Source organism: Epinephelus fuscoguttatus, linkage group LG18 (assembly GCF_011397635.1).
Source record: "Epinephelus fuscoguttatus linkage group LG18, E.fuscoguttatus.final_Chr_v1".
NCBI lineage: Eukaryota > Metazoa > Chordata > Actinopteri > Perciformes > Serranidae > Epinephelus > Epinephelus fuscoguttatus.
In genome coordinates, this window is record NC_064769.1 from 1,475,001 (window position 1) to 1,494,974 (window position 19,974).

At 40.6% G+C, this 19,974-nt stretch overlaps 1 protein-coding gene across 1 annotated transcript in view; it reads left to right on the plus strand.

Moving 5' to 3' along the window:
- The window catches only part of slc12a2 (solute carrier family 12 member 2), a 112,852-nt gene that overhangs the window by 44,947 nt on the left and 47,931 nt on the right, over positions 1 to 19,974 (plus strand). Inside the window, exons 3-12 of the mRNA XM_049603991.1 lie at positions 3,629 to 3,704; positions 8,587 to 8,682; positions 13,203 to 13,342; positions 16,938 to 17,048; positions 17,255 to 17,363; positions 17,485 to 17,609; positions 17,931 to 18,015; positions 18,111 to 18,271; positions 18,395 to 18,502; positions 18,665 to 18,788. Of these exons, the coding sequence (XP_049459948.1) occupies positions 3,629 to 3,704; positions 8,587 to 8,682; positions 13,203 to 13,342; positions 16,938 to 17,048; positions 17,255 to 17,363; positions 17,485 to 17,609; positions 17,931 to 18,015; positions 18,111 to 18,271; positions 18,395 to 18,502; positions 18,665 to 18,788 (1,135 nt within the window). The remainder of the gene's footprint in view (positions 1 to 3,628; positions 3,705 to 8,586; positions 8,683 to 13,202; positions 13,343 to 16,937; positions 17,049 to 17,254; positions 17,364 to 17,484; positions 17,610 to 17,930; positions 18,016 to 18,110; positions 18,272 to 18,394; positions 18,503 to 18,664; positions 18,789 to 19,974) is intronic.

Genomic DNA, 19,974 nt, shown 5'->3' on the forward strand with positions numbered 1-19,974 from the left:
TGAAACAAGCTGTAGGAAGCCTCTGCAAGTAATTGATTGCTGGCAGACACTCTGTGCTGCAATAAAATGGTTAATCAGCAGTGCCATGCACTCTAGAGCCGATGCACTGCTGATTCTGCCAGCCTGAATAGAATATAATGTCTATAGCCGTTTTGTACAGCCCGTAACCGGCGGGACCCGCAAATGGACCTGCGGGTCGGGCAGCAGTGATCGTCTGTTAAATCGGTCTGTAAATGATATTTTGACATTATTGGCTATTACTGTCATGGCATCCGAAGGTACTGATGTGTTGAGCAGGTGACAGTCCGCGGCCATTTTCAAAACACACTTGTGTCACGTACTCCAAAAGAAACTTGTTGAAACTTTAAACAATAATTTATTGTACAAAATGGGGGAAACAGACGTTGACAAAAACGGTTCCATAATTCATATTAAATTCAAAAGATAACAAAAAAACAGCTACAAGTTAGAGGGAATAGTGATAAAGTGGTAAAACTTGGCATTGATCCACAGCCTCACACGGATGCGCTCAAGCGTGCCGTGCGCACAAGCTTAGTAGGCTATACTATATTTTCACATTTTTAACAATACAATTTAAAAGTTTTGATTTTTATTGATAACCTACATTTACCAACAACAAAAAGACTACATTTAGCACCAAAAAAATATGTTAAGAAAAAAAAGTAAATAAAAAACGAATATGGAATACCAAATTTTCATAACGAATACCTACCCACAGAAACGAATATTCGAATATACCAACCAAACAGTACACTAAAACATGAGACTCCTATTGGCTGTTTTCGTACAGCTGTGGTGGATTCTAGCAAATACCATTAGAAGCACCACAAAGAGGACCATGACAGACTATCTGTGCGTTTCAATCCCCATACTATATAGCATGCCAGAAAAAGATTTAGTACAGAACAAATAATATAGAACACATAGTATGTCAAATGCAATATACCAAAAATACCAGGATGTTCTACTACATCTGGTCCGATTTTGCAGTTTGCAAGCCAGCATGCTTTTCTGGCTATTCTGACCCAGTTTTCTGCACAGTGAAAGATACGTCACATCCACTGAGCTGCAAAGAGATGACAGCTGATTGACAGCTACCAGAGGTTGTAATGACGGATGACAGTGCATTCAAGCAACTGATGACCAGTCGAAAAGTAATGATAGGAATATTAATTGTTTAAGTGAACAAAATAATCATGAATATTACCAACAACAATAGCACATAACTATAAAAATAACAATGACAGAGAACTGTAGAAGTAATTTCCTGTCACAAATATCATGTTAGAATCTACAGTCTATGTAGTTATAACTTTAAAGTTAAACTGTATACATTGCAAAGTAACAATGGCAGAGCTCTCTGGGTTGATCTCCATCTCTGGCGAACTCGGTAAGTGGCGTTTTTCTTTTATATCCAAGGTAACAGATATAAAAGTAAGAGTGTCGAAGTTCAGGGCGTCATGAGAAAATAGTATGTGTGCATACTGCATACAGTACATACTTTTTAAGGGCAGCTGCAACACCTACTAAATGTTTAAAAAAAAAAAAGTATGCAATTCGGAACATATCCCATCTGTCTCATATACTGTAATACTGTGTGGATGCAGTTACAGTTTCAGGAAATCATTTTTATAAAAATTCCCGAATGTAGCTTTATTACTGAGGAAATAGTTACTTAGGTCCAGTGAGAGAAGTGGTTCATGTTGGGCTCTGTTTGACAGCTGTTTAATTTTATTGAAAGTGTAGTCTGCAGATGATGACACTTGTCTGGATATTCTCATCCTTGTTTTAGTTTGACATGAAAAGTCCTTACTTCCTCTTTAAAACAAACCTCAAACTAATCCTCATGTGTCTGGCTTTCTAATGGCTTTTATCAAGCAATGCAGGATAATATCATCTGATATTATAATGTATAAGGTACATTATCATAATCCTTGCTGGGAGAGGGGGGTAAGCTGAAAAACTGTACCCCTGCAGCTGGAAGGGCTTCATGGCATTATGTGACGTTATGTCTGTGTTTGGTCACAAGCAGGCAGACAATAAGATGATAGGACTCTATTTGCAGGGTTGAAGCATTTTAACCTACACATAGTGATCACTTTGGAAAACAGTTTTGTAAGCAACATACAGGCAATCAATACCAATGAAAGGAGCATAATCCTTGTTGTAGTTCAGAAATGATTTTGTTTGTATTTCCTTTATTACTAGATTTTGATGAGTTTGGCTTCAACAAAAAACAAAAAAAAAAACAAAAGGTATAATGTCATAAGAAGATAAAAGGTATGAGAGTAAAGAGTTAATTGTATGAGATAAAAGTCATAAAAATAAAGCTGTAATTCTTTGAGATCAGAAATTGAAGTTGAAATGTTGTGAAAAAGTGAAATACCAGTATTATGATAATAAATGGTTATTTTCAGTTTTGTTGTATTGCAGCCTTCTCTAAATATTCACACTTAATTTTGATAATATTGTGACTTTTTCATTTGCTGCTCGTGTTATTTTGTTTACATTCCAGCCTTATTCAAGTAATGACTTCTCTTTTTCAAACTAAGTCTTTATCTCGTAACATTGCTTTTTTTTCTCACACAATTTTTTTTTTTTTTTTTTTAGAATTTACTGCTCAAATTTTGTCAAATTTCCCCCATCATAGGCTTTAATGTATTAAACACATACACTGTGAAAAAATGGACATAACTACTGTGATGTCACCCATTGGTTTGTAGACCCGTTTTGAAGCCTTGAGTTCAGCATTTCAGCCATCGCCATCTTGGTGTTTTGGAGCCAGATGTGACCATAGCTGAATGAGAAAGTGGAGCTATGGAGGAGCGAGGGATGGATTTGACTGCGAAGCCAAGAACACTATAAGCAGGCAGCCTGCTATCTGTCCAGCTGTTCTGTCTAACTCAGTGCTGTGTCTAATAGTGTGTGCATGTGTGTGCTTGAGCCTTTTTGACTTTTCAGGTCGTTGAATCTCACAATTTGGGTTTCCATCCCAATGCAATGCAAATTTTAACTCAATTTTTAGAATGTTGGCAGAAGAAAATGCAAATGTATTCGCTTTTTAAAAAAACAACAAACCAATAAAACACTGGCTTCAGTCCCTGTAGATGTTTTTCCCCTTCATGACACCTGAACGGGGGTTGAATTTTTACATAACTCACTTGTTTACATTTTAATAAGGCTCAAAGTTACGCATGATTAGGGATGGGGCTGTCTGCTGATAGGGTCCTTGGACTCTTAGCCAGATCCACCCCTCACTCCTCAACAGTGCTTGCCTCTCCCCCAAGGTCACTTCTTGGAACAGCCAAAATGCTGAACTTGAGGCTTTAAAACAGGAGCCCTACAAACCAATGGGTGATGTCATGGTGGCTATGTCCACTATTTTTACAGTCTATGATTTTAGACCACTACCTCTCACTGGCATGAGCCACATGCTGCTGTAACTTTGTTCTTGACCCTTTTCTCAATCTTTCCCTAAAAATGTATATTGAAATCTTGCTACGTGTTTCAGTTAAGCATTAAAAGTTCACGCAGATATTATAATGGTGGAAAACTATAAGTAAAACCTTGCCATCACAGGAAAAATAACAGTCCCTCCTCTCTGCAGGTCCGCTGCATGTTGAACATTTGGGGTGTGATGCTCTTCATCCGCATGTCATGGATCGTGGGTCAGGCTGGAATCGGTAAGCAGAGATCACCAATGAAAAGCTGACAGTTTTAATGGAAATCCTATCACTTATTTAGAATCATTTTGAGGTCTTAATTGTGAGTTTGTACTTTGGACCTGGAAAGTTGTGTTTGCAATCTGCCTGTGGTTGAAGGTGTGACAATGCTGTTGCTTCACATGAAAAAGCAGATTGTGTAAGACTCCTTGTTCCTCTTCAGAATGTTAAATAGTTGTGTTCAGAATGTTAAATAGTTGTGGTAAGTTCCACTTATCCAGTTTGAAGACTCTGTCATATTAGCTATCACTTCACATTATTAAAATCCCAATTTCTGATAAGTGGGCAGTGCCCTCACAGAAGCTTTTGAATATGTCAGGGTGACAGCAGGAGCATATTGATGCTACAGACAAACGGACACCTTATATTTCGTCGTTTAGAGATACATATATATATAGATTATAAATGGGACTGGGAGATGTTGAGAAAATCACATATCACAATAATTTGGACCAAATACCACAATATTGATATTGTGATGATATTGTAGGGTGACTATTTGTGCTTTCACAAAATATTTGTACAATGAGAATTTTGATAAATTAGTAATGGGGGCGGCACGGTGGTGTGGTGGTTAGCACTCTCGCCTCACAGCAAGAGGGTTGCCGGTTCGATCCCGGGCATGGGAGCCCTTCTGTGCGGAGTTTGCATGTTCTCCCCGTGTCAGCGTGGGTTCTCTCTCTCTGGCTTCCTCCCACAGTCCAAAGACATGCAGATTGGGGACTAGGTTAATTGGTAACTCTAAATTGTCCATAAGTGTGATTGTGAGCGTGAATGGTTGTTTGTCTCTATGTGTCAGCCCTGCGATAGTCTGGCGACCTGTCCAGGGTGTACCCTGCCTCTCGCCTGATGTCAGCTGGGATAGGCTCCAGCCCCCCCCCCCCTGCGACCCTCAAGAGGATGAAGCGGTTAGAAGATGAATGAATGAATGAATCTTTAGTAATGTAGATACATTGACTCAAATAACAGAACAGCTTTAACAGTAATTACAAATAACATCTACTTGTATTATTACTTTTCCCAAGCATACCTGAAGTCAAAGTTACTGTCACATGATACAATTTTCGAAACATTTTTGCATTTATAGCAAAGCAAAACCTTGACAAAAAATGAACAGTCATGATGTTCCCTGTAATGAATGATACTGTTTGTCAGGTCTATACAGGGTGATTTCCAAACGGGAAACCAGTTGCTGCCTGAAAGGTTGCACAGAAGACTGGAAAATGCATCAGTATTGTGAAGTATAGATGTGCAAAAATACCTTAATAGTCTGATGTAGGGCTGGGTGATATGGACTAAAATTCATATCTCTGTATTTTCTATGAAATGAGCTACATGCTCAGTTGCAAGTCAAGGCCACATGTGGGATGTTACAAGCACTTTAAAAAAAAACAGATCAAAATAAAATGCAAGGACAGGGATTTTTTGCTGTTTGAAAACAGACAACTGCACAACATGTAAAAAAAAAAAAAAAAAAAAAAAAGATATAAAATAAATACCAAGACTGTACAATAACATTGTGGACATAGCACTGGAGCTACAGAGGTTTAAAGATTTACAGCATGGGATTCAAATGATTAAAAATCTTTGTGGGGGAGTTAAAAAGTCATTTTCCATGGCTTTTCAAATGAATCTAGTGCTACAAAATGATTATATATCTTTATTTAATTAGGCTATTTATCTTATTTATGCATAAAGCATCAACAGAGAGGCCGAGGGAGAGACACTTTGTCCGCGTTATACGTCTTGTATATGAAATGTCTGTGTTGTTGCTGCATTTTTTAAGCCCACCAGGTGCCGATTTTAATGTTACATAATAGTGTTGCACGGTATACTGGTACCAACGGTAGACTGTGGTACTAAAACACCACGGTACATATGATACATAATGTTGGAGTACCGTAGTACCGCGGTACCTCACGGTACCTCATGGTACCTCACGGTACCCCTGCTGTGGGATAAGTTCAAAGTCCAATCGCAAGAGGGTGAGTGTCCATGCGCCGTCCAATAATGGCCGCGCTGGCCACCTGGCACTCAATATGCTGCTGCATTGGTTTGTGTTCCAGTGACATTTCAGGTATGAGCTGAGCTATTGAGTATCTTTAAGCAGTGAAAGTTATTATTTATTTCTTTTTACTTGTAGGCTAGATTTGTTTATATATGCTACAGTGATTTATTTTCCACTACAGAGCTCTACGGTGCGAGCATTTCACTCGCATTTGCGACTAAAAATAGTTTTGTGCGAGCAAAAGAAATCATACAGGAGCACACTGTGCGAGTACAAATTTCAACCAGCAGCAGAAACGAAAGGCGAATCCTGCCGGTTGTGGATTGAACGGGGGTCACAGACAGGAATACGGCAGGGCACTATGGCCACCGCAAGATAACGGCTTACCGGCGACAGAAAAGCCAGGCTCCAGGTCCAATAATTTCCTCTTCGTTGGTGTCATGATTGCCCAGAAGTACCTGAACAGCCGAGCCGTGACGGCACACAGGTATGTGACGTGTCAGAGGAGAAACAAGCCATTCACGTTTCTCTCTTTGTGGCAGGTAACGGTCCACAAACCTCACCGCCCTGAAGGGACTGTTCATAAAGGGATAGTGCACCCAAAAATGAAAATTCAGCCATTATCTACTCACCCATATGCCGAGGGAGGCTCTGGATCTGGGTCGCCGTCAGCCATTAGGTGTGCAGTTGTGCTGCTAGCCACTTCTCCCTCGGATTTCCGTAAGTATTGTGAGGACTTTAAAACTTCACCAGAGCCTCCCTCAGCATATGGGTGAGTAGATAATGGCTGAATTTTCATTTTTGGGTGCACTATCCCTTTGACTTATCAGAGGAGGGTGGCTGGTTGATTTTTATTTTATTTATTTACTTTATTTTGATCCCTCCTATGTTAATCACTTATTGATGCTGTTTTTGAAGTATGAATAAGTCAATAAGTAATTTATTCCACTGGAATATCGATGTATTATAGAAAAGTGATTTATCTTTTTATAAGTGACATCTGCCTAATTTTTGCAGTGGTATCATGATACTACTCAGAACCGTGATACTTTCACTGGTATCGTACCGTGGGTCCAAATTCATAAACAGCCGGCAGCCATTCATTTTCAATGCACGCTGGCAACGAAGGGCGTCGGCTGCAGCGAGCGGCGCAATATCAGCGACCAGAGCGTCAAGTAGAAGTTGAGAGAAGCTGAATTTTATGCAAATGAGCAGCGCCGCTGCCGAGGCAGCAGCCAATTGCCGACGGGGGTTCTCAAGGCGAGGCCGGGCAAAATTGAAAGAGAAGACGAATATGGAGGAGAAACTTATCAGCACGGTGTGGGCTTTCCCTGAGCTGTACCAGCCAGTGAAATTCCCCCGTGGAGTTGCCGGGTTTGCAGGACTCTGTGTGACTGTGTTTATTAGCGTTATTTTAATTGTGTAATGAAAGTCATGAATGATACATAGTGAAGACATAAATGAGAGTATATTTGTTCATCCTTGTAAAGTGCACAGCCGGTCAGCCTAGATGAACACATCTGCAGCGCCCGGTCCCGCCCCTTTGGCTGCTGCAAGTGCCTGCTAGAGCTGGCAGTGTGAGCGATGTCAGAGCATGGTCCGCAGGTGACCATGAAGCTTTTGGTGGGAATGCACAGTTAGTGTAGCTGGAGAACGAGTGAGTGAGTGAGTGAGTGAGTGAGTGAGTGAGCGTTATGTAATGCAAACTTGACCCTATATCGATATAAAAAGTATTGTCCAAATCTACAACTTGCTTGAAAATATATCAATATATTATACAGTCATTATATTGCCCAGCCCTAGTCTGATGGATGTTTATCCTTGACCTTTTACTGGAAGCATAACCCTTATGAAAACTGTGGTGTATCCAAAGTAACAAGACACTGCTTCTGGAAAGAGATGTGGCTCATTTTTCATGGCTGTGACTACCACAAACTAAAATCTACTCACAATAGTCTTATTCAATAGAGCCCTTTTTAGCCCTTGTGCATTGCACAAGGCAGCAAATTAAAATCAACAAATTAGGAAATCAAATGTGATGTAGAAAACAAAAGACATTAACAGGACCCAAGTAAACAAAATAACACTGATTCTAGTAATAACAGGTCAAAGAAATCATGAGACAAAACAAGTTAAGTTCAGGAGAGGTACTACAAATGTATGTAAAGGTAGACAAACTAAAAAAAGATGAGAGTTACTTAGGCAGCCATTGATTTGGATGGAAACAGAAATGCCTGAGACAGAGATCTCCAAACCTGGACACCTGAAATCAAACTATTTGCATGGAAATGTATTGCTGGAGAGAAGTGACAAAATCTATGCTACTCCCCTGTAACTGGAGGCAGATAATCCAGGCTCCAGGAGAGTCAAAGCAGTCAGCTGCCCAGGAGTGTTTGTTGCACAGCCAATGTTTGACTTTGATGTGACAAAGACTGCACATAACTGACAAATTCAGATCTCACTGTCCATAAAAGTTAGCAAGCAGTGTGGCACACAGTTCGCATGTCTTGACATCTTGGTGCTTGCTGGGTGGTCGTTTCAGACTGTGTGTTCAACACTGTGTGTCACGTCTTCTCTCACTTCACACACGACACAACTCCCCACTGTCCCTGACCACCCAGCCCTTGTTGATCATTCTCCACTTTGATGTGAAATATCAGCAGACAGTGACACATGTGGCTGACTTCACTGCAGCGGCTCGCCTTTGTGGCTGTGCTGTTACTTTTCACGGAGCTCTCAGAGTTATTGGAAGGCCTGCTAGAAAACTGTTAACAGTGTTGCACATTCTTTTCATTCAAGAGATTCATAAAGGTCATACAGTTTTTTCTTTTGCAGCTCTCTCCTGTTTAATCGTTGCCATGGCTACCGTAGTGACGACCATCACCGGCCTCTCCACCTCTGCCATTGCCACCAACGGATTTGTTCGAGGAGGTATGCATCGCTTCTTTTTGTAGACTGATGACAACGGTGACTTTATTCCTCCTGCTGTTTGGTGTTACACTAGTTAATCCACCTGTGCACAGTCAGGTGAAGGAAGGGTTAAATACTCATCTCTACCAGCCGTCTCAGTGAGAGGAAAAATTCTGTTAACTGGGTGGTCCCACATGGATATTAACACATTCCTCAGTCACTGAATCAGGCAAAACAGGCTTGTAATTAGTTCAGTATTTCACAATGAAATAAAGACTAAATCTTATTGGAGTAGAAATGATATTTTTATAATCTTTAAAATGGATTCTTTCCAGAGGTGCACAATTAATCAACTATTAATCACATCAGGATTTTGGCTTCCCACAATTAAATGAACATGATCAACTGACATATTGATGTTTAGAATGGGTACTCCGCTCATAGAAGACTCTGCTGCATATCAAATCAAGTGCCTCCTAAGCTAACAGGCACAGCTGTCCTGCCGCTGCATTAACACCCTGCAGCGGCAGACTCTGACAAACTTTACTGAATGTTGCAGCTGCAGTCCAGAGAAGAAGAATCATATACAACAGAGAGCAGATGGCAAAACCATAACCAAATGTCTGGAGCAGAAGGTGGAGAGCTAGTCCTCTTGGTAGGGATCATTATCCATTGTTTGGAAGTATTTTGGATTTAGGGCAAGTAATGTTAAACAAGAACCAGCCGGAAGCAGCAAATTCTTGTGAACACAATGGGCTCTAGTTTCCCAGTGCAGCGCAGGGTGACGAACCCTGCGCAGAGCTAGTTTCGAGCAGCGCAACCCGAGGCGCACTGAGTTTGGTAGTTTGGCAGACCGAGGTACGCTGAGATGGGTGTGGCGGCGCAGCAGGGGGAGGTGTCGACAGATCCAGCTTGGCGCAGTGACAGTTTCGTGCCAAAAGGCTTCGCTGAAGGTGCGCTAAAGCTCGCCATCTGAAACCAGGTCTACTGTCAGCGCAGGCGGAGCGCAGCCGGTGTAAGCCAAAGTTTGGCTGACCGGCGGACAGTGCGCATACGTCACCAAAACCTCACAGGCAGGTTTCCAGAATATCAGGCACATTAACAATGCAATAAATACCCCAAAAAACCACTATTCAATGCAACTATCTGCAATCAGCACATAAATGTATCTCTATCAACTGTCCCGTCACATCTGATGTCAGATCAAAGGGGATTGGCACCGTTTGGCACGTTGGGCATGTGTAATGGAAACCCAACCTGATTTGATTAACACAGCTGCAAACTAATGAGTTCACATCCCTCTCAGTCAACCACAAACAGGCACAGCATCAGATAGGGAGTATATATTCAGCATCTGTCATCTTAGAAAAGTCAAAAGAAAAGAAACAGAGTGAGACTGCGAGAGAGAAAGAGAGAGCGCGCACGCGCACGAGAGAAACGCAACATTGATTTACAATTGTGGTGACCTCCTCCCAGGCTACCTTTGCATAATCAGCCCGTGGAGGTCTGCTCGCAGTTCCATATATTCAGACACTGCAAGCTTTGACCTCCCGGATCAAAACATCAGTTTCCTTCTAGAAGTTTGGCTGTCTGACGCTGCTGCTCTCTTCTGCCATGGCGAATTGAGTAAACTCTCATTACGCCTTTGTGCGGCGCATTTAAGGGCGAGGAGAGGGGCTCATTTGATTGGTGTGATGTGTGTAAAACCCACTCCACGCCTTCTCTCCTCCCTCTTTCCGACTTGCGCAGGTAGGAGGGACGGAGGTGGGAAAGAGGAGTAGCTGCGCCAGGCACACGGTGTGCCAAACCTGCAAAATCCGCCTGGCCACACCCAGTTGGCAAAGCGCAGGTGCGCTGCGCCCCCGCCTCGCCCGGTCTGCGAAACTAGAGCCCAATATCTCAAGAAAGCCTTGAGGAAATTTTTCATATTTGCCCACTTGGACTCAATGATGGACTGATTAAAATTTGGTGGTCAAAGTTCAGAGATCACCGTCATTATTATATAAATGATAAAATGAGGTGATGACATTTTAAAATATATTTAAAAAAGGTCAAAGGTCAACTTCACTGTGATATCACAGTGTTCTGCATAAACACTTTTGGCCATTACTCAACATCATAACTCAGGAACAGAAGAGGTTACATTTGATCAGATACTTGAAGATGCGTGTGACACATCCATGTTTTCACAGACATGGATGTAAAGTGTAACTGCAACTTGACTGGTGTGCAGAGGCATACAACCAAAGGTGGTAATTCAAGTTTTTTTGTGCAGCAAGCACATTGCAAAGAAGACGGGAACTGTGTTATCACATGTAGGGTCCACATCTGGATATATTCATGCCAATTTGGCTTTAGATATATGGACACAATGGATCACTTTAAACTGCAAGAGTTCATGACAAGCGTACATTGACGAGGAGTGTATACAATTAAGCACTGAGTCCCATGTGTCATCACTGAGAGTAAAACCTAGGCCCTGTTCCCAGGCAGTTCTTATAACCGCCATTAAGGGGCAATGTAGCTTTGAAATAAGATTGTGAAGATGAGACATAATGCCTTTCGAAATGGGGTTGACAGAGAGAAATATATCAGTCGGATTGACTGGAGGTTCATGAGGAAATTGTGATACTAAACATTGTACATGATGCCTGACTTGCAAGAATCTAAAAATGTGTGTTTTGGATATACCAAAGATTTCTGACAATTGATAAAAAAGGAAGCAAAGCGATTTTCGATAGAGAGATCACCAAAGCATCTCAAGCCTTTTTTTGTGCCAAATCTTAAATGGGGCATCAGCCAATGAGGGAGCAAATAGATGATTTGCTGCAATAGGACTTCGGAGTGAGAAGGCCTGCAGTCCAAAATGTCTCCTGAACTGGGTCCGGATTTGTAAGGAATGCTTAATGACAAGGTTGCTGATAGAAGTATCAGAGGTAAGTGGAAGTGCAGCACCTAAAAGGGTAGGCAAAGAAACTGGATTACTGGCACAGACTGCCATTGCTACCCAAGCTGGACATGAGGGTTCAAGGTGAAAGTGCATCCAATACATCACACAACTGATATTTGCTGCCCAGTAATAGTATTGAAAATTAGGAAGAGCCATTCCCCCCACCTGCTTGGGTCTCTAAAGGAATGCTTTTCGTAACTGGGGGTGTTTCCCATTCCAAATGTAGGATAGTATTAAAGATTAAAAAAAAGACTTGTATGAGAATGGGGAGATACTGAAAAACATTTTTGGAAAAGTTTGGACAGTGGGGACCATTTGGATCAAATTTGCTTTGTCTGGTTGAACAAACTAAAAATAAAGATTTAAAGAGGTTATTAAAATCTCTACATATCCCAAGATAATTAAAGTGGTCTTTTACCACCTTCAGAGGAAAATTTCTATAATCTGGTGTAAAAGTTTGCTTGTTAATTGGATTAAGTTCACTCTTATTTAAGTTAAGTCTGTATCCTGAGAAGTGACTGAAAACCTCCAATACAGTCAGTGCTTCTGTCAATGAGGTGGCTTGTTTTGAAACAAATAGGAGAGTTCATCTGCATATAGCGAGACCTTATGCTCAACTCCTCCCCTTAAAGGGAAATTTCGGTTTATTTCAACCCATCTCCTATCGTCCTAAATTTGTTTCAAGTGACTAGTGACATAGAAATAATAGTTAGCATGTTAGCCGTTAGCCTAGATACAGCCGGGGCGCATAGTAGCGTCGGACCTGTTTAAACGTAAGTGAACGGGCATACCTTCAAGTGCAAAGTTAGTCCACTAAACAAGTTTTTTTTCCACAAAGACCTCAGATGTCAGAGAAAATATAGAAAACGACATGTAAACGTGTTGTCTTACCTTACCGGTGTGGTGCCATGTTAGCTCTGCTTTCCAAAGCTCGGCCGAAATATATCTCGCAAGCTCTAGATAAAGCCCAGCTGGATACTAACATTACTCCAGGTGGAGGTGTCTCGTCCTCGGTCACATCCAGACCTTGAAAATAAGGCTGCAACCGGTCCCATTCCTTGCAACAGAGGCATTCTAGGAATGGACACATATTCTGACTCTATGACAGCTTCAGAGGAAGGTTGTCACCACTTGCTTTTCCGTCATGCTGGTAAATCTGAATGAATTCGGGTCTTCTTTGGTGCTCATGGTTTCAGTAAAATGAAATGAATTGAGCTAACAATATGTAGCATCTCCATATTGATGAAAGTTTTACCATTTATATTGGTATGTGCAATCTAAACAGCTAACTAATGTTAACTCAAGGGGGTAACCAACAATTTGGTTTTACACATCCAAAGAACTTTTATAAAAAATGAAGTGCTTGACAATCAGACCAGATGCCTAATGGGAGAGGCCTTTATTTGTCAAAATGTTTAGCTACACCAGGCTAGTAAAAGAGACAGGGTGTTAAATTGGGAAAAGACTTCTAATTGTAAGTTGTTAAAAGTTTCATGGTAGGTATACTCAATATAAGAAAAGTAAATCTATACTGTCAGTGTAATTTTCACAACAGTTAACTTTTACTAACATCATTACCTTTTGTTTCCAGGTGGAGCTTATTACTTGATTTCAAGGAGTCTGGGCCCAGAGTTTGGAGGTTCCATTGGTCTGATCTTTGCATTTGCCAATGCAGTGGCTGTAGCTATGTATGTGGTGGGCTTTGCTGAAACTGTTGTGGAACTTCTTGAAGTAAGTCTCTTTGTGCCTGATGGTGTTTTCAGACAGTTGATTATTATTACTGCATTTCTTGTGTTGTTGTTGCCTTTTCAGCACTTCAGCTCTCCTGGCTACATCGCACTACACATGAGCTTTCCCAAGCCCAACAGACAGCTTTCTGCTGTTGACTGAGAGAGAGAATGGGTAGCAATGGGACACATTTTTTAAGCAAGTTTAGCCAAGTGAACTAATACCAACACGGTTTATTATTCATCCATCCATCCATCCATCCATTAGCTATGCTCGGATATACTTTAGAGGGTCACAGGACAGAAACACTGTCCAGGGAAACACAAAGAGGGAGTTCTTTGGTAGTTGGAAAATACTAATTTCATTTGATGATTTCTGATAACTGAAGCCTTGTATTATCTTCAGATAAACATTGGAATAGGGTTGCAGCTATGTACTGGTTTCAAGGTATACCTTGATATAAAAGCTGACAGTATTACACTATTAAAAAACAAAACAAAATGCTTTCAAGTTTCAGTTACAGTAATAAAACATTTGTTATTAGGGTCATTAATACCATAAATTCTGTAATACCATGAAGCCACAATATTTTCTGAGACAGTTATCGTAACGTGAAAATCTCATGCCCTACTTTGGAATGTATTTTTGTAAAAATGGAGGGCTGTGATTTTTTTTTTTTTTTTACCTTTGAAAGGCCAGTATGAACATTAAGAATAATTACAGCTAACATAATGTGTTTCAGTCTTCATATCAGACTTTTTTTAAAGACGGACTCAAAAAAATGTGAACCCAACCTATAAGGCCATTTGTCCAAATAGCGTGTTTCTATGGCAGAAAAGCAGTGACTGAGGAGTGCCTCATCCTAGTGCCCCATTTAAAAAGCCATTTTAGCATGCTCCTTCCACCACCATAAAACCTCAAAAGGATCCTCCTTGGGTGTCTTGAACTCGATGTAGACTGCCACCTCATCCTGGGGCTGCAGGGTTTCATGGGTGGAGTCCCCCATGTTAGTGACCAATGTGACGACGGGGTCAAAGGTTCCACTTGTGTCATTGACTTTCGAAATAAAAGGAATTGCGACTCGATAATACAGTAGTAATTTAGATGTCAAAATATTACACCTATACTGCACATCATTTTCATTTGTTTTATTCTGAAAAATAAAAAATCTATTTTTGTTCTTACCTGCTGCCTGCCCTCATGCAATTCATTTTTACCTGTTCCTGTACCCGTCAGTTTATATAAATACCTTTTGTTATCTGTTTGACAGCTTTTTACGGGTTATCCGGACTCTGACGTCAGAGAGTCCAGTCTGAAGAGCGAGATTTTCAACTATAAGCGCCAGGAGGGGCTGCACAAAAAGTCAGAGCTCTCTGAGGAAGATGCTGGATGCGGTGTTTTTTGTCTAGGTAGTTGCATGTGGCTGTTTACGGTAGAGTTGGGCGGTATCCAAATTTTGTTACCGTTAAACCTTCCCCACATTTTCCTGGGGTATATGGTAATACCGTGTCTAATTAAAAATCACTTTGTAGGGCTCAAGCAGAGTCACCAAAATGTCGGCTTGCACCTATAGCATTCAGAAACAGAATAGCAAACATTACGTAGGCCTAAGAATACTGCAAAAATAACAACAAAACATGCACAACGTTAACTACTTTTATTAATAAATATTTAAAAAAGTGCAAATGCAGCAGTCAACCAAACAGAATAAAATAACAACAAATTGTCTGTGGGCTACAGTTCGCTTCTAGTACAGTAATCGACACAAATCATTAAATTAAAAGACAGCCCTGTAGCATCCAATACTTATAGGCTTATCAAATAATAAAAAAAGTAACAATCGATAACAATGGCAGTAATGAAAATGTGTGCTATACAGCGTATCCTGAGACCGTGATGGGCAATGTCCGATGGTTTATTTTTAGAATCAACATAAATCAAATAAATTAAAAGCACAACTCTACAGCATCCAGTACTAGGGCTTATCAAATAATAAAAAAACAGTTCAATACATAACAAGGCATAACCGAAAATGGGCATATATAATCCTATCCTGAGAACGCAACGGGATTGGTTTATTTTTAGAGCCTACCTTTAATTTGAAAAGTTCACTTTCTCCAAGTCCGAACTGTTTCGTCCAGGCTACTCCTCATTGAAAGTGAAATAAAAGCAAAGTATAATGATAACTATAGCAGCATCCTATGCTTCAAAACCATTCAAGGTTTTTCGCCAGAAAAACCAGCATATTTACTTTTTCCGGTTGGAGCAGGGCACGCAGTGGATTGAGAACTTTGGCCGCGGTGCCGGGTGGTTCGGGTTGCACTTCTCCTTCCTTCACTGCTGCTGCTGCTGCTGCTTGCAGAAGTTGTGAAGTTATTTGGGACCAACTCGCTTGATGCACGCTTTCCATCTTTTCTTCTCTTTCTCACGTCCGAGCTGACGACGTCAAATCCAAAAACTTTATCAAATGTCATCTCCCGACAACAGTTAAGGGCAGTTATAAGAGAAACACATAGATTTTTTTTAATGACTTATGAAACTGATACCACCTCTCCTCATTGGCAGCAATTGAAAAAAGACACCAGCGCTCAGAAAGAAAATGCTATGTGGAGACAGGCCCTAAGGTGGCAGCAGCAAATAGCTGCGCAGGGGTTGCTGTGTTTAAAATGGAAACTGTGACCGTAGCGGCGATAACACTATAAAAAGTAAGCTTAAAAGAACAGTATTTTTCCTCAGGCAGATTTGTTGCTGCCATCTTAAGCCTAGTTCAGATTAGCAATGTTCTTAAATGAAACTGTTTAAGAACATTGCAGAGAAAAGTTGCAGCAGTGTGAATCTGAGCTCAGCTCAGTCCAGCTGATGTGTCACCTGCAACTCAGCTGCTCGAGTCGGCTGTTTTTAGAATGTGAAGCATATCACCTGTTTCAACAGCCAGTTGGCTTGTAGTAAAGTCTGCTGGTCAAGTCAGAATGACCACAGTGTGTTTGCTTGCTGTGGCAGGCGCTCCGTCCCTGTTGAGCCCCCTGATTTCATCCTCACGGTGTGCCAGTGTTGGACAGTGGGACGCTGCTGCTGCTCGCTGCTTGTGCCCCGCCTTTTCATCATTACTACAAATGCAACTGCAGCCAGTATCTCACTATCACTATTGTCATTAACATTTTAAGAAGCTTCAAATTATATTCAGCCACAAAATAAATTAGAAATGGAAATTAGAACTGGTTGGATTTTTAGAATGTTGCAGAGCATTACATTGTAGATGCCTGTCTCAATCTTTGGACTGAACTTGGCTTTACTGTCTCATCATCAGTATTTAGTCCAACTTAATGTCATTGCTCTGTAGAGCTCTTTTCAGACAAGTATTCCTGTTTTAACCCTAAAGACCTGGGTTTAAACTGGAAAGCTTCAGCATTTTGACTTTTAATTGAAATTTCATTTGTGAGCACACTATAGTTGAACTTTTGCCTAAACTATTATTTTGAGTATTTTGTAATAATAGTTAAAAGACCAGATCAAAGATCAAAGAACTCCAGTGTTTGCACTTAAGGAATTGGCAGTTTATTGTTATACTATTAAACAACTCTTATGTATTGTCTCTCAGGGTGTGGATGCTGTTATGACAGATGAAATCAATGATATACGAATCATCGGGACCATCACAGTAATCCTTCTCCTGGGCATCTCTGTGGCGGGAATGGAATGGGAGGCCAAGGTACAAACAGGGTCCATCTCTGATACACTGACAGCTAACATCAACTGCGTAGAAGCTAGACGTGCTCAAGTCTAAGCCCTAATGAAAATTTCCACAGCAGATGTTAAGAAAACTCTTTCACACTCAGACACACACTATGATTGATTCATCCATAGATTTAAGAGATCCATTGTGCCTAATGAATCGCTCAATTTGCCTATCTGTAGGCCCAGATATTTTTGCTCGTGGTCCTCATTACAGCCATCATCAACTACTTCATCGGAACTTTCATTCCAGTCAAGTCGAAGGAATCTGTGGGCTTCTTTGGCTATGACGGTGAGACCACAAACTGATTTGTCAAGGGAAACTTTTGAGGCCTGTAGGCTGTTAGCTCCAGCAGTGTTGGTACTGAAGGTTTTATCAGTTGATGTTTTGGTGTTTGAAACTCTATTTCTAGGTTCAATCATGTGGGAAAACATGGGTCCTGACTTCAGAGGCGAGACGTTCTTCTCTGTCTTTGCCATCTTCTTCCCTGCAGCCACTGGTATTCTGGCCGGAGCTAATATTTCAGGAGACCTCGCTGTAAGTTACCTGTGATTATTAGCAAAACTGCCTTGGTAAAGAGATGGTACATCTCAAGGGGTTTATCTTGGTGTAACAGATTTGACTAAAGCTGTCAAACCATCATCTGTGTAGATTCTTCTGCACAGGTGAATGTGAGTGGCATTCATTTATGTGCTTTGTTGGAAATAGTGAAATAAATAAGTGTGACTAAGTGAATGAGCTGATGACCTTTAGTGTGGCAAGCAGAGGATTGATGACATCATCTAAAAGCACTTTACTGCTAAGGATTAAAAGGTTTGTGATGGAAAGATAGATCGCTTGTTATCTTGTTTGTTGCAGGACCCTCAGCTGGCCATTCCTAGAGGAACCCTGCTGGCCATTTTGATCACAGGGATAGTCTACCTGGGTGTTGCTGTCTCAACAGGTGCAGTAGTGCCCACTACATGTGATATTCTCTGTATCTTTAAGAATCTGCAATTTCTTAAAAGGGTGTTCATGTGTTTCCTTGTTCCACACCAGGCTCCTGCATTGTGAGAGATGCCAGTGGAAATGCAAGTGACACAGTTAGTTCTCAATTCATGATGAACTGTACTGATGCTTCCTGCAAATTTGGCTATGATTTTTCTTCGTGTAAGAGTGAAAAAGGCGGATGCCGCTATGGACTCCAGAAAGACTTCCAGGTATGAAGCAGCTCTTGCAGAAGATGAGGTCTGAAGTATATCAGGAGACTGACGTTAAAATGATGGGGTTGGTTGATGGGTGCAAAAGTCAATGTTTTCATCTGCATTTAATGTTTGGTTCAGGTGATGAGCGTGGTTTCTGGTTTTGGGCCCATCATCACTGCTGGAATCTTCTCTGCCACTCTGTCCTCAGCTCTTGCCTCTTTAGTCAGTGCACCCAAAGTTTTTCAGGTAAGAACTGACCTATACTGCATCAAGGTATCTAACAAATTGCACTAATAACAAGTGAGCTTTGCCCATTTAATTAGAGATTTGGATTGTAATCAGTGTTGTAGTTTTCAATTATGAACAGCTACAAGTCTAAAGTTGGCGTTATGTTTTCTGATTCTACAGGCTTTATGTAAGGACAACATCTACCCAGGCTTGGGCATGTTTGCTAAAGGCTACGGCAAGAACAACGAGCCCCTCCGAGGCTACATCCTCACCTTTGGTATTGCTCTGGCTTTCATCCTTATCGGTACGGATGTGCACACTACTCATCTGTACTCTGACATTTAACCATTGTTATTAAATGACACCACAATAAGCACTACTTAAACACCACTGAAAAACTAGAGACTGCAAAATTTACTGAAAAAATATGAAAAAAGCAGTAACACTTTATTTCACGTTACTCTAATGTGAGTCATTTCCAAGAAGTTTCCTGGAAAGAACAATGTAATTTGTTATTAATTATTGAGAAAATAAAGACAGTGTTGAGTTGATGCATTTACAAATAATGTAAAATTTTTTGAGTTCCCAATAATGACATTAGTATTTTCTTTGGTTTCAATGGAGAAATTATTTCAGAACAATTGATTTTAGCCTATAATTTATACCAAAAGACAGTTTGCATGCCTCCACGCTGGCGATAGGCATCGTGTTTTTGGGTTGTACATCTATACCATCCTGTTTGTGAACGCAATATGTCAAGAACGCCTTGAGGGAATTTGTTTAAATTTGGCACAAAGGTTAACTTGAATTCAGTGATGGACTGATTAGACTTTAGTGGTCAAAGGTCGCCATGACCTTGCATTTATCTCATTTTTGTGAACGCAATATCTCAAGAATAGCTTGAGGGAATTTCTTCAAATTTGGCACAAATGTCCACTTGGGCTCAACGATGCACTGATTAGATTTTGGTGGTAATAGGTCAAAGTCTGTGTGAACGCATCAGTCTTATTCTTGTGAACATGATATCTCAACAATATCTTGAGGATTTTCTTCAAATTTGGCACAAACATTCACTTGGACTCCATGATAAACTGATTAGATTTTGGTGGTCAAAGTTCAAGGTCAGTGTGACCTTGCATCTGGTGAACACCTTAAGAGAGTTTCTTTAAATTTGACATGTGGTCAAAGGTCAAGGTCAGTATGACAGCAGAAAATATAAAATATTTTTGGCCATAACTTAAAAATGAATATGCTAATTATGACAAAACGTCACACAAATGTCTAATAGGATCAAATAAGAAGTGATGACATTTTATATCCATTTTATATCCAATGTCAGCTTCACTGTGACATCATAATGTTGATTACACTTTTCTGGCCATTTATCAACATCATATCTCAGGAGCACATGGGGAAATATTTGTTTGGGTACTAAACTACTGACACTTATCTTGAAACTGTGCTGATTGTATAGCTCTTCTGTGCTGCTG